Genomic DNA, 15,645 nt, shown 5'->3' on the forward strand with positions numbered 1-15,645 from the left:
GAAGAGGCCATCAGGAAATCTATGTCAGAGTTCTGAGGATTTCTGATTTCATTACAACCAGAAAGGGTAAAGATTTAATTTTGAGAATTTATTGTTCTTCACTGCAAATCATAGCACCTGTGCCACCACTGATGTCCAACTGTTCTTCCGAGGCAAGCTGAAGAGAGAGCTACTCAATGCCTGACACACCGAGATGGGGTCTGGTATGCACTGTCCGCCTGCTCCGCCAGCTGGCTCTCCCCTGGACTGAGCTGAAGCGGATGGCCTGGCCTACCGTTCACATGCAGTGTGGCACTAACATTCATCCTTACCTTTCAGACCAATTTTAAGTTACTGGTCCACCCCTGGTAAATGTCTCAGAGGGTTCATGCCGACACTGAACATAGGAGAGGAGAGAATTTAAAAAGAAAAAAACAAAACAAAACAAACAAAACAAAAAAAACAAAACACAAAAGTGGCATTACTTATCACCCCAGGTCCCAGGCTCCACCCCCAGCCCACCCCAGTCAGCGTGGGCGAGAAACTTGCTCCAGGGTTGGCAGAGATTTCAAACTGTGATAAGCGCACTTGCCTGTTGCTAGGAAACGGTGCATGGCCAAGAGAAGCTGTGGTGATATTTTAACCTTCATCTCGCTGTCTGTTTGCTTAAAGGCAGAAAAATCTTGCTTTCTTTCTCGATGGGCCACTTTCTTTTTCGTTCTGTTATCAGCTGAGGGAGGAACGAGAAAAGGAAAAAGTAAGGAAACACATTCCATTAGATCAGGGCTCTTTTTGAACAAAAAATGACACGATATATTGGAAAGGCTAAGCTCGCTCTCCAGATGGTGGGCACGCTACATACAAACAGCACGTGGAGAGGGGAGGGACACTCATCGGACCAGTGCAGCACAGGCGTGGCTATGACACAATCCAGAGTACGAAATCACAGGTAACATGATTAGGGATGACCGTGGACATACGCTGGGAAGATCTACAGGGCCCTTCTAAGTATTATTAATGGGCAGCTGTGGACAAAAATCCTCCCCTCGTAGAGCCTTTACACAACCACGCAGCGACAGGACATGAGCCCAGGGCGCACACAGGCTCCTGTTACTCAGGCTGCCACACAGCAGGAAGAACAATCACACTACAGAAGACACAGAGAAGCATGTCCCTGCCAGCCTCTGCTGAAAGAGCACACACACACACACACACACAAAACCTCGAGAAATGAACAAGAACACTTTCACAGAACAGTGATTATTTGTGATTGATTTTAATAATATTATCTGTTGATCTTAGTAATAATACCCCAGACCATGAGACCCTCAAGGTCAAGCAAATACGAAGGAGTGATTCAGAACAGAGGTCAGCACATTTCCTCTGCAAAGGGCTGGACAGTAAATACTTCAGGCTTGCGGGCCATGTACACTCTGTTGCAACTACATCTCTGCTGTTGAGCAAAAAGAAGCCATGTGAAAATGAATTAGCAGGGCTGTGCTGCAGTAAAACTGTATTCTGGATAGGACATTTTATTTATTTATTTTTTTTCCTTCATGTAGACCATGTACTTTATTAACTTAGGTCTAAAGAAAAAGTCCATTGCTTTCACTTACATTAAGATACATACACAGGCATACACATAAACACAACAGAGAGAGCAAGGTCTTTGCATTTTAGAAGCATTTATTGTCCCTCTTAATTCCGTATCATTTTTACGTGTCACAAAATAATATTCTTTTGACTTTTTAACAACTGAAAAAATGTTAAAAAAATTTTTTTTAGCTTGTAAGTGTAGTTTGCCAATCCTTGATCTTGAACGTGTCAAATGCAAAACTTCTGAGTATTTTTCTGGACAAAGTAATGATCAAGAAAAAACTAGGTTAGAGACAATTTGCTTGCTTTTCCTAATTGCTTGCTTTCCGCACTCAAGAATCATGAGTCTTTACATTACCATTTCATGCCTAAGGCAAAACACTGACGACTAATCAGGCTTGTCCTGGGGAGAAGGCAATCACAACCTGGAATTTTCCTCTGTCCCAAATTCTCTTTAAAGTCAGGCAGCAAAAATCAAGGCAAGCATTCTGAATCATTTTCTAATGTCAAAGGTCGTCATCATCCCTGAACTGAATCAAGACTATCCTTGAAACACAGTTCAGTATCTCATCTCAGGAAGCCATGTATGAAATCAGTCTCATCAAGGTTTAAAAGAAGTGAGCTGAAGTGTAAACATAAAGGCGCATAAATGTCTAGATTATCTTTCTTACACTGAGGATTACCCCTGGGGAAACATATAAATATGCAGAGACACACTTGGTATTAAACAGTCTCTGTGAGGAAGGATGAAAAGAATGTAAACACACAATTAACAATATTCTCTATTATGAAAGCTCTGATTATTTTCCAAGAGTCAAAAGGATAAAACACATAGGGACCGGGGTTGTTTAAAGAACACTATACAGATGTGAGGGAAAAAAATAAGATCCATTTGGGAAGCAGGTCAAGAAATAAATATTAATTTTTTTTTTTTTTAAGGGTGGACGGAAGACTTCAGTTTTAAAATGAGGGACATTCCCTTTCCAATAGGCCTGAATAAAATGACTCTGCTTTGAGCAAGGCTGGTTTTGTCCTTGGTGCTCCAGGCCACCTGAACGGTCCCTTTTCCCCTCCAATTCAAGCTTGAAAAGCTCAACAGGATACAAAGAGCCCAAATTCTCCTTCTCTATACCACCTTTGACAGCCCCTAACATCTCAGGCCTCAGGCCATCTTTGGCATTAAGAAACTCTTTAAAGAGTATTACTTTGCTAAGAGTGAGGCTGAGGAAATCCAACAGTTGTGGATTTAATAGGACAGAATGCAGGTTCATTGCCCAGCCCAGGATCCGGCCTATGTGTGTGTGCTAAGTCACTTCAGTCGTGTTTGGCTCTGCGTGACCCTAAGGACTGCAGTGCACCAGTCCATGGGATTCCCCAGGCAAGAGAATCCTGGGGTGGGTTGCCATGCCCTCCTCCAGGGGATCTTCCCAATCCAGGGATCGAACCTGTGTCTCTTAAAACATCTCCTACACTGGCAGGTGGGTTCTTTACCACTAGCACCACCTGGGAAGCCCCAGGACCAACCCTACTCCTGGGCAAACAGCTGTGGATACCCACCGTCCCCAATCCAAGCCCACCTCCCAAAAGGCAGAGAAACAGAACGAGAAAGACACGCTTTGACTGTGTACCCTAACCTGTCCTGCTCTTGCTATATACTCCGCAGTGACAACACTACCCAGCAAAACTACGCCTGCAAACTTCACCTCTATCCCGACCCATGGGTACTAGAACGAGGAAATTTCAACAGTTCCTATCCACAAACCCTTTTCAGTTTTTAAGCATTTGAATTATGACTTTAAGTAGAGGCAGAAACTTAACTGAAACAATTTGCCTAACTGTGTAAAATGAAAGCCAAGGATGGAGTTCTCTGTTCAGGGCAAATAATGCCCAGCTCAGAAGCAGTTGGCTTTTCAAAAATAAAAAACCATGGCCAGTTGATATTACAGGACCTGCACTCTTCTTCCTCTGCGGTGGAAAGACTGGTGTATACTTGTAGGTGGTACCCAGCCTACACACACTGTGTGTTATTAGAAATAGACAGACAACAGCTGGAGAGATGTCAGATGACTCACAAACAACATGGCAAATAAAAGCAAAGGTTTTGCAAAGTTATACTCAGGCGACGGTACTCACTGTATAAATCTGTTTCATCTAGAATCTCAGATTTGATGATTTCTTCAATCACATCCTCTAATGTGACAATTCCCAGAACTTCATAAAATGGATCCCCCTCTCCCTCATTGTTTACTCGCTGCACAATAGCCAGGTGAGATTTACCTTTAAAGGAAAGAAAGCAAAGAGGTAATTTTCAGAGGTGATTTTCTCAATTTCCTGAATGAAATCTTATAAAGGATTATGTTAAAAACAGCAGCAAACACAGATACCAGATTATCAAAGTCTACCTTTCAGCATTTAAAAATGGTTTAGAAATGTTTGTCCACAAACAAATGGCAAAGCTTCATGGGCCATCAAAAGTAAGACCAGTTAAGCCAAAACAGCATCATCATCTACACCCCGGGCACCACCATGGCGCCATGTGCTTCTTAATGGAGCTGGTCTTGGTTATGTCAGCTGTTCCTTTGTGACCACTTAGCAACTGCTGCTTTACCTGAGGACAGCAGCTCTCAAGGTATGGTGTGTGGACCCCTAGGGGCACCCAGGACCATTTTAGGAAAGTCAGAAAGGCCAAATCCTTTTCATTTAGATTACTAAAATGTTCCTGGAGTTTTCTACTGTGTTGGTATTTGCACCAATGGTATAAAAGTGCCTCAGCACAAGTCAAGGCAGCGGTAGTAGTAGGTCACTACTAGTGGTCACTGTCTTCTCCAACACACACACACACACAGTAAAATGGGGAAAATCTGTTCAAGTATCCTTTAAATTAGGAGTTTGGGATTAAAACATACAAATTACTATGGATAAAATCTATAGCCATCATGGACCTACTGTATAGGACTTCATAAAATGTTCCCTATAGTACAGGGAACTATACTCAATATCTTGTGAGAACCTACAATGGAAGAGAATTTTTAAAAGTATATAAAACTGAATCACTTTGCTATACACCTGGAATTAACAGAACACTGTAAATCAACTGTATTTCAATTAAAAATTGTAAAAATAATTCTTTTCCATAGGGAAAAAAATATCCTTGATGACACAGTAGAAGTAATCAGCTTAATTAAATCTTGATTCCTGGGACTTGTCTTTCAATATTGTACATGACAAATTGAAAAGTACCATAAAACATTTCTCTTGCATTCTGAAGTATGATAGTTGTTTTGAGGAAAAGGACTCATGCAAACTGAGTTGCAAGTTGGATCAATTTTTTCACCAAACATTTTAAAGAATAACTACCAAGCTATGGTTATTTAGACTTGGATATTTGGCAGACATTTTCTTGAAAATGAACACGATGAGCCTATTACATTCAGGAAAACAACAGCAGTGTTCATTGCCAAACAGAACATCTGAGCTTTCAAGGGAAAATTAGGATTTCTGGAAACTTGGATCCACCACCGTGAAACTTGAGAGCTTCTCAGTGAAGACTTACCTGATGGAGACAGGTGGCGCTATTAACAAATGTGATTTCTAAAGTACTGAACAATAAAATGTGTCAACAGTTCAAAGATCTGCCTAACTCTGTGAACCAGTATTCTCCAAATGACCATGGCCATGATGTTACCAAATCATGCATGGGTAAACGAGTTATTCAAAATGCAATGCATAACAGTGGATTTTTAAAAACCTTTTATTTTGCAGTAATTTTAGATTTACAGAAAAGTGACAGAGTTCTTGTATACCCTTTACTCAACTTCCCCCTTCCACTATTAACACCTTACTTTACCATGATATATTCATCAAAACTAGAAGTTGACACTGATATGGTAACAGTAAGGACATTCTAGATTTTATTTGGATTTCACCAGTTTTTCCATTAATGTCCTCTTTCTGTTCAAGTATCCAATCTTGAGGACCACACTGCACTTAGCTGTCGTGTCTTCCCAGTTTCCTCTGGTCTATGACGGTTTCCCAGTCTGCCCTTGTTTTTCACGAGCTTGACAATCAAGGAGTTCTGGTCAGGTACTCTGCAGAATATCTTCTGATTTGGACATACTTTTCCGATGTGAGTTTTTTCGTTACAGGACATCAGGGCTCACATCATCACAGGCGACGTCCACGGTCACTGTGTGGCCAGGGCAGTGATCCTCAGGCTTCTCCACCACAGAAGTTACCCATTTTCCCTTTGTCCTCATTCTACTCTTTGGAAGCAAGTCATTTGGTCTAGCCCCACCCCCAGGGAGGGCGAGTGGCAGGAATTAAGCTCTACTTGTTGGAGTCAGGGAATAGCTACACACATTACTCAGAATTCTTTTGTAAGGAAGATTCCAGACCAAAAGATCTTAATGGAACAGGGCACCACAAGTCCACTGGCATAGTTTCAGATGCTACACCGCAACTAACCTTAAAGAAGCGATCACTTGGGGGGGTTGGGGTTATTATCAAAGAACATCTAAATATTCATAAAGGTTATTAAAATACCCCTCCCTTTTCAAATACATATCTGTGTGAGGACAGAGTTTCTTCACACGCCTCAATAAAAACAGTGTATAGCACAGACTGAATGCAGAAGAGGATCTAGCTGCCCTCCATTTAGCTTGATAATAAACAATACACAGAAAGGCAACCACTACTCTCTTTACTATTCAAGTTTTGGAAAAAGTTATTTTTACTAAAAATGCTACGTTACCACTTAATGGATTCATGGCTGTCCCTTAAAAATAAGTAAATGTTTAAAATTCCTCAGGTTTAATTTCAAATATAGTAAACATCAAAAAGATATCCTATAAGAACACATGCTGTGAAACCGACCACTTCTGGATGCGAACTCTAGTATCACCGCTTTAGCTACCACCAGCTGTGTGATCAGGACCAAGGCCTATGTAACTTTTCTGAGCCTCAGTCTCCTCTTCTCTAAACCCAGGCTCATGATAACTGCTGCCATGCAGGATTATCGTTAGAATCAGGGATAATGTACCTAGCAAAGGCAGGAACTGGGATCAACTGGGCAATCAATAAATGGTAGCTTATATTAATTTATCAATATTCTTCCTCAATTCTAAGGCACTATCAACTATTACCAGCTTAGTCAGAAAGAAAAAGTCTACTACATTAAATGTGCACTGTGACAGAAACATAAATTACCATATGTAAAATAGATAGCCAGTGAAATTTGCTCTATGACGCAGAGAACTCAAATCAGGTGCTCTGTGACAACCTAGAGGGGTGGGAGGGGGGAGGGAGTTTAAGAGAGAGGGGACACGTGTATATCTATGGCTGATTCATGGTGAGGTATGGCAGAAACCAACACAATATTGTAAAGCAATTGTCCTCCAATTAAAAATTTGAAAATTAAAAAAGGATGCATCTCAATTTCAGAAAGATCTTTTAAAAATATTAAATTTATCTCATACACCAATCATTGGTTTTCCTAAACCAAGCCATGAGGGCAGCTGAAACGTATCCTTAAGCTAAGCCAAGGAGACATGATATCTGGAAACTTCATGATCATTTTAACATTATATTATTTTCTTTAATTGGAGCATAACTGTTTTACAATGTTAATTTCTGCTGCAGGACAACATGAATCAGCTATATGTATTCATATATCTTCCCCCTCTTGAGCCTCCCCCTACCCAATATAATTATATTTTTAAATGACAGGGTGAGGTTTTTTTTGGAGGCGGTGGGAGTGAGGGCACGTCATTTAAATAAACTTTACTTCAAACTGGGTGAGTTTGCTCAGACACAACCAGCCAAACTAAAAATTTCCTGAAGACCAGTTCTGATGAAGTTCCCAGCACCTACTTACTCAGAGGCTGGCTTTGGGTCTGTGGGTTCATCTGCCCTTTCTGCTCTGCCTCAGACCCCTTTGCAGGCAACGCTGTCTGGAGACTGAGAAGTTAAGATTGTTAAGACAACTAGGCATCCTAACAATCTGCATCCTTAGCGTGCTCACACTCAAAGAATGAAAATATTTTGAGCAAATGAGACTACAAGGGAAACTTATCAGCAACAGATATATAAACACCGCATCAGGTCAAGTCAATTCCAGTCTAGTCAGTTTGGTTAGGTCAGTTTCTCCCATCTGCTTTCCCAAGGACCCAAACATAAGCAGTTAAAAATTCTTGGTGAATGCTGTCTGTCGAAAGTTAAATTCTTTTGCTATTCCCAGCTTGTGATCATTTAAAAGGAATTTTCCAAAGCAAGGTCTAATATTAGACTCAAAATGAAGTTTCCATTCCACTGAGGCGCTATTCTCACCAAAGTAACTACCGCATAATCAGATTGTCTTGGAGCAATTCGTTTAAATGCAGATGGACATACTTGAAATACCAGCTCGACAGCACCAACAGATCTGACTGGAAAAGGCCTTACTCTAGAAATTATTCATGTAAGCTAGGCTTCTTAGATGGAAAATTAGGTTTTCTTCCTAGCTCAGTGTTCCCTTTCACACCCCCACCTCCAATGTTGAAACTTCTTCATCTGCCCCAGAGTCACATATTTTTAGCTTTGGAATTCCTGGTGAGAAGTCTTGTTTTCTAACCTTCTTCCCAGTAAGCAGTACCAAAAAAAAAAAAAGATATCCCTCTTCTCTAATCATGCTTTTGGAAGACAGCAATATAAGGTACCTCTTCCCCTACTTAACCATTCACTGCAGGGAGTTCAGCCTTTGGCCTCATCAATGGAACCATCAAAGGGAAAATATAAACTTATCAAAACAGAAATTTAAAGAACTGAGCTCAAATAACATCATTCTTAACCTGAGCGTTGGAGGGATTAAGCCAGGATTGAAAGCAGCAAAGCAATTTTGGGGAAACTAATAAAAGATATTTATAAACCAAAAACTAGAAAAGATTATGAACTGATGGATTCTTAACTTCCAAAGAGAAGAATAAAAACACAGCAATCAGCACAATATGCGATTACAGGCATGAAATAGCACTAAAGCTTTTTAATATAGCTAGATTATATAAACTTGATTAATTATATATAGAATAAAGCAGACATTGCTGGTACAATTAGGGCTTGGAGACAGCCCTTTGTGGCTAGCTATAAGGGGTCTTGCAGTATTCATGTCATTTCAAACTGTCCTGAAACTTATACCTACAGCCTCTCGACTAGTCTGGTCCTAGATGACTAATGGAATACTTAAGTCAGACCTAGGAGAATCTATGCAGGCCTCTCTTCAGAGTATAGGGCTCCATAAACACATTTCCAGTCAAATTCAGAATTGTTAAGTTCACTGTGAAATAATCACCTAGATTTTAACTGCTATGTGTTCAAAACAGGGCACTTACACAGATGAAATTATAATAACACGTCTTCACTGTGAGGTAGGCTAAGTAAAATCATCTATATGCAATAAAATTAGGATCAAATTTCTGCCTCCGCCTGCTTCCACTGCTCCCCAAATCAAAGTACTGCATCATCTCTTTGGAGAATCGGCTCAGAATTGTTGTCGGTTGCCACGCTCGAATCTTTTAACCTTACCACAATGCTAGGCTCAGATTCTGAATGACAGATACCATTTGTATTTTGATAGGGATAATTAACTAGGTAATGATTAGGCTGACAAAGGGTACCGTAACCGCCTGATGAAAATATGGACTCATTTGCTCTCATACAAGTTTGATGTCAATCAAGTGAAATGGAACAGTAGGCAGAGTATCTGAAACACCTAAGGAAGAAAGCCAAGTGAGCAGATGAAGTAGAATGGAATCAGGAAAAACTTGACACAGCTGAGCTAATAACAAGCGACAAGCAGTAGTCCAAACGACCGAACAATGTGAGCACAAAGCAGACAGGGTCTTAAAACGCCACTTGTTTTGAACAGCAGGAAGAAAACAAACAGAAGATTCAACGATGAGAAACTAAAGCCAAACATTTTACGTCTGCCATGGCTGCTGTGTCCCACAACTGTAGGAGTTGTGCAGCGTCATGCGTGCATGCTAAGTTGCTTCTGCTGCTGCTGCTAAGTCGCTTCAGTCGTGTCCGACTCTGTGCGACCCCATAGACGGCAGCCCACCAGGCTCCTCCGTCCCTGGGATTCTCCAGGCAAGAACACTGGAGTGGGTTGCCATTTCCTTCTCCAATGCATGAAAGTGAAAAGTGAAAGTGAAGTCGCTCAGTCGTGTCCGACTCTTAGCGACCCCATGGACTGCGGCCCACCAGGCTCCTCCATCCATGGGATTTTCCAGGCAAGAGTGCTGGAGTGGGGTGCCATAAGTTGCTTCAGTCATGTCCAACTCTGCGACCCCATGGACTGTACCCCACCTGGCTCCTCTGTCCATGGAATTCTCCCCTCAAGAATGCTGGAGTGGGCTGCCATGTCCTCCTCCATAGGATCTTCCTGACCCAGGGACCGAAACCCCATCTTCTGTGTCTCTTACACCACAGGTGGATTCTTTACCACTTGGCTACCAGGGAAGCCCATGCAGTGTTGTAGCCCCCCCCACTAAACAAGGGCATTAGGGCAAAGGAGGCATTTGATATGCCTCTGTTTTTAAACATTTCCCAGTTTACCTAACATAAGAATTATAATAATTCAACAAGTAGGAATCAATAAAGTTCCTAAGAATGAAACCAGTGATAAAATAAAGAAATGCTCTGTAAGTTAGAAGTCAGGTCCCCCTTCACTCAAATAAAACAAGATGGAGGATAGAGTTGAAGGCCATACTTAAGATCTCCCAAGGAAACCAGTTTGCGTATAGGCCGTCAAGGAAGTCAATACACTTTAAGTAGCATTAGTTAGATTTAGTCTGATGTACAAAAATTGAACACACTGACCAATGATCTAACGTTTTTGAACATAATGTATAATCCATAAGGTACAATGCTATGTAAGTGTCATGAACTATAGTCACACACTCATTCATTCACTCAGTAAATATGTACTGATGTCTACTATATATGCCAGGCTTATACCTCAGGGCACAAAACAAAGCTCTGGCTTTCAAGGAACATTCTAGCAGGGGAGACAAACACTCAGGGAAACAGTATAAATGCATGTCAGACTGTATAAAATGTGCAGTGCAGAACAAAAAAGCAGAGGCCAAATTATTTAGCTTAGGCTGGCCAGGGAAGGGCCTCCCTAGTAAGGGGACAGTTGAACAATGCTGGAAGGCGTTAAGGAGCCAAATGAAGTAAGTAAGGGGTTGGGGAAGATGTTTCAGGTGGAGGGAACGACGGAGCCCTGGAGAGGAGAGGCCTGGCGTGCTTGAGGGAAAGCAAGCAGTGTGGCTGGAGCAGAGTAAGCAGGAGAGAAAAAAGCAAAGATGAGATGGGGGTTGGGGGGGAGGCCGGGGTAGTTGGGGATGGGGGTAGTGCAGATCACATCTCCATCACCAAGACCTTAGCTTTTACTGAAGTGTGTGTGTGTCTGTGTGTGCGCGCACGCCGTGTGTGCAGTTGCTCAGTCCTATCTGACTCTGCGACCCCATGGACTGTAGCCCACCAGGCTCTTCTGTCAATGGATTTTCCAGACCCAGGGATCGTGTGTATAAAATAGCTAACTAATGACAACCTACTGTATACCACAGGGAACTGTACTCAGTGCTCTGTGGTGACCTAAATGGGAAGGAAATTCAAAAAGTAGTTGGAATCAAGATTGCTGAGAGAAATATCAATAATCTCAGATATGCAGATGAAACCACCCTTATGGCAGAAAGCGAAGAAGAACTCAAGAGCCTCTTGATGACAATGAAAGAGGAGAGTGAAAAAGCTGGCCTAAAACTCAACATCCAAAAAACTAAGATCATGGCATCTGGTCCCATCACTTCATGGCAAATAGATGGGGTAACAACGGAAACTTTATTTTCAGACAGACTTTATTTTCTTTATTTTCAGTGATTTGGGGCTCCAAAATCACCACAGCCATGAAATTAAAAGACATTTGCTCCTTGGAAGAAAAGCTATGACCAATTTAGACAGCATATTAAAAAGCAGAGACATTACTTTGTCAACAGAAGTCCATATAGTCAAAGGTATGGTTTTTCCAGTAGTCATGTATGGATGTGAGAGTCGGACCCGAAAGAAAGCTGAGCACTGGAGAACTGACACTTCTGAACCGTGGTGTTGGAGAAAATTCTTGAGAGTCCCTTGGACTGCAAGGAGATCCAACCAGTCAATCCTAAAGGAAATTGGTCCTGAATATTCACTGGAAGGGCTGATGCTGAAGCTGAAGCTCCAATACTCTGGCCACTTGATACAAAGAACTTTTACTCATTGGAAAAGACTCTGATGCTGGCAAAGACTGAAGGCAGGAGGAGGAGGAGACAGAAGATGAGACGGTTGGATGACATCACCGACTCGATGGACATGAGTTTAAGCAAGTTCTGGGAGTTGGTGATGGACAAGGAAGCCTGGCATGCTGTAGTCCATAGGGTCACAAAGTGTCAGACAGGACTGAGCAACTGAACTGAACTGATACGTGTATGTATAGCTGATTCACTTTGCTGTAGAGCAGAAACACAACATTGCAAAGCAACTATACTCCGATCAAAATTTGAAAAAAACAAAAGTTATTTCAGTGATCTCAGTGACAAGGATGGTGGCCTGGACCAGATGGCAACAATGGAGGGGGTGGGAAGTACTTAGAATCTGGGTTTATATTTTAGATTAGAGTCAACAGGTTTTGTTGATCGACTGAATGTATGCGGGAAAGGAGGAGACAAACCAGGGCTGACTATAGGATTTGGGGGCCTGAGCAACGGGAAGGACGGAGTTGCCATTTATAGAAGAGGACTGTGGAAGGTACTCGCCTGGAAAGAAGAAATCAGTTCAGTGTTAGGTTAAGTTCAAGATGCCTATTAGACTTCCCAGTGGAAATATCCGGAGAAGGCAATGGCACCCCACTCCAGTACTTTTGCCTGGAAAATCCCATGGACAGAGGAGCCTGGTAGGCTATCGTCCATGGGGTCGCTAGAGTCAGACGCGACTGAGCGACTTCACTTTCACTTTTCACTTTCATGCATTGGAGAAGGAAATGGCAACCCACTCCAGTGTTCTTGCATGACAATCAAAGGGACGGGGGAGCCTGGTGGGCTGCCGTCTATGGGGTCGCACAGAGTCGGACACGACTGATGCGACTTAGCAGCAGCGGAAATATCAAACCGGCAGTTACATACCTAAGTGCAGAATTCAACAGAGTGTGAGCCATGGGAGTTACAGATGAAGAGTGAGAACTCCCAGAGAAGAAAGGCTAGTGAAGCCAGACACCAGTGGAGATCACCAAGAGAGGTGGTGTGTGCAGCCTGAGCCCAGGGCAGGAAGTGGAGATAACTGTCAAAATGGAGACTGAGAAGGAGGGGCTGGTGGCATGAGCAGAGAAGAGAGAGATTGGTGTTTGGAAGCCAAATTTTTAAAAAACTACTTCAAGAAGCAGAAAAGTGGCCAACGTATCAAATGTGGCCAAAAGATCATGAAAGGTGACTTTGGGAACAAAAGATGCTCAAGATAAGAAAGGTCACAGATGAAGAATCCAAGGCTCACCATCTCAGTGTGCGATCCATGCGATTCCCACAACATCCTTCCTTCCTCTAACAAGAACAAACACACTGGCCTGCTTCTGCCAGGGCGCCTTCGCCTGAGAGCAAAGACCTGTATCTTTAGGCAGTCTTTGTCCTTCCTTAGTAACACCTCCCTCTTCTAAGTGCCACCTCTGGCAAAAGGGCCATTGGAGTTCCAATCACCCAGCCTTAAAACTCTGAATCACCTTTGCCTCTTTTCTCCAGATCTTTTCTTCTTTCTTTTTGAATGAAGAGTGAATGAATATAAACCTACTTACAATAACATGTAGGGGCACCGAGTGCAGCAGTGTGTGCACGGGACCTTTTGAAGGAGGTCATTATCTTTGTTATCTCCACCGTAGTTTGGCCTCAGGTCAAATGACAGGGAGGGAACACAGCCCCACCCATCAATAGAAAATTGGATTACAGATTTGCTGAGCATGGCCCCGACCCTCAGAACAAGACCCAGTTTCCCTCTCAATCAGTCTCTCCCATCAGGAAGCTTCTATAAGCCTCTTATCCTTCTCCATTAGAGGGCAGACAGAATGAAAACCACAATCACAGAAAACTAACCTATCTGATCACACTGACCACAGCCTTGTCTAACTCAAAGAAACTATGAGCCATGCCGCGTAGGGCCACACAAGATGGACGGGTCACGGTGGAGAGTTCTGACAAAACGTGGTCCACTGGAGAAGGGAATGGCAAACCACTTCAGTATTCTTGCCTTGAGAACCCCATGAACAGTATGAAAAAGCAAAAAGATAGGACACTGAAAGAGGAACTCCCCGGTATACTACTGGAGATCAGTGGAGAAATAACTCCGGAAAAAATGAAGAGACGGAGCCAAAGCAAACACACCACCCAGTTGTGGATGCGACTAGTGATGGAAGTAAAATCCGATGCTGTAAAGAGCGATATTGCATAGGAACCTGGAATGTTAGGCCCATGGATCAAGGAAAATTGGAAGTGGTCAAACTAGAGATGGCAAGAGTGAACATCAACATTTTAGGAATCAGAGAACTAAAATGGACTGGAATGGGTGAATTTAACCCCGATGACCATTATATCTACTACTGTGGGCAAGAATCCCTTAGAAGAAATGGAGTAGCCATCACAGTCAACAAGAGTCCAAAATGCAGTCCTTGGATGCAATCTCAAAAACGACAAAATGATCTCTGTTTGTTTCCAAGGCAAACCATTCAATATCACAGCAATCCAAGTCTATGCCCTGACGAGTAATGCTGAAGAAGCTGAAGTTGAACAGCTCTATGAAGACCTAGAAGACCTTCTAGAACTAACACCCCAAAAAGATGTCCTTTTCATTATAGGGGACTGGAATGCAGAAGTAGGAAGTCAAGAAACACCTGGAGTAACAGGCAAATTTGGCCTTGGAGTACAAAATGAAGCAGGGCAAAGGCTAACAGAGTTTTGCCAAGAGAATGCACTGGTCATAGCAAACACCCTCTTCCAACAACACAAGAGGAGACTCTACACATGGACATCACCAGATGTTCAATACTGAAATCAGATTGATTATATTCTCTGCAGCCAAAGATGGAAAAGCTCTATACAGTCAGCAAAAACAAGACCGGGAGCTGACTGTGGCTCAGATCATGAACTCCTTATTGCCACATTCAGACTTAAATTGAAGAAAGTAGGGAAAATCACTAGACTATTCAGGTATGACCTAAATTAAATCCCTTATGATTATACAGTGGAAGTGAGAAATAGATTCAAGGAATTAGATCTGATAGAGTGCCTGAAGAACTACAGACAGAGGTTCATGACATTGTACAGGAGGCAGTGATCAAGACCATTCCCAAGAAAAAGAAATGCAAAAAGGCAAAACGGTTGTCTGAGGAGGCCTTGCAAATAGCTGTGAAAAGAAGAGAAGGGAAAGGCAAAAGAGAAAAGGAAAGATATACCCATTTGAATGCAGAGTTCCAAAGAATAGCAAGGAGAGATAACAAAGCCTTCCTCAGTGATCAGTGCAAAGAAATAGAGGAAAACAATAGAATGGAAAAGACTAGAGATCGCTTCAGGAAAATCAGAGATACCAAGGGAACATTTCATGCAAAGATGGGCACAATAAAGGACAGAAATGGTATGGACCTAACAGCAGCAGAAGATATAAAGAAGAGGTGGCAAGAATACACAGAAGAACTATACAAAAGAGATATTCATGACCCAGATAATCACGATGGTGTGATCACTCACCTAGAGCCAGACATCCTGGAATGTGAAGTCAAGTGGGCCTTAGAAAGCATCACTACGAACAAAGCTAGTGGAGATGATGGAATTCCAGTGGAGCTATTTCAAATCCTAAAAGATGATGCTGTGAAAGTGCTGCAGTCATACGCCCCCAAATTTGGAAAACTCAGCAGTGGCCACAGGACTGGAAAAGGTCAGTTTTCATTCCAATCCCAAAGAAAGGCAATGCCAAAGAATGCACAAAACTGCACAATTGCACTTATCTCACATGATAGCAAAGTAACAC

At 42.3% G+C, this 15,645-nt stretch overlaps 1 protein-coding gene across 2 annotated transcripts in view; it reads right to left on the minus strand.

The window, feature by feature from the left end:
• Nucleotides 1-15,645, minus strand: part of CNNM2 (cyclin and CBS domain divalent metal cation transport mediator 2) — a 186,470-nt gene that overhangs the window by 31,384 nt on the left and 139,441 nt on the right. For both annotated transcript variants that reach the window (XM_027528644.1, XM_027528645.1), the window contains exons 2-3: nucleotides 3,709-3,852; nucleotides 572-709 (exon numbers count right to left, since the gene is read on the minus strand). In XM_027528644.1, coding sequence (XP_027384445.1) covers nucleotides 572-709; nucleotides 3,709-3,852 — 282 coding nt within the window. The remainder of the gene's footprint in view (nucleotides 1-571; nucleotides 710-3,708; nucleotides 3,853-15,645) is intronic.

Source organism: Bos indicus x Bos taurus, chromosome 26, assembly GCF_003369695.1.
Source record: "Bos indicus x Bos taurus breed Angus x Brahman F1 hybrid chromosome 26, Bos_hybrid_MaternalHap_v2.0, whole genome shotgun sequence".
Classification (NCBI taxonomy): domain Eukaryota; kingdom Metazoa; phylum Chordata; class Mammalia; order Artiodactyla; family Bovidae; genus Bos; species Bos indicus x Bos taurus.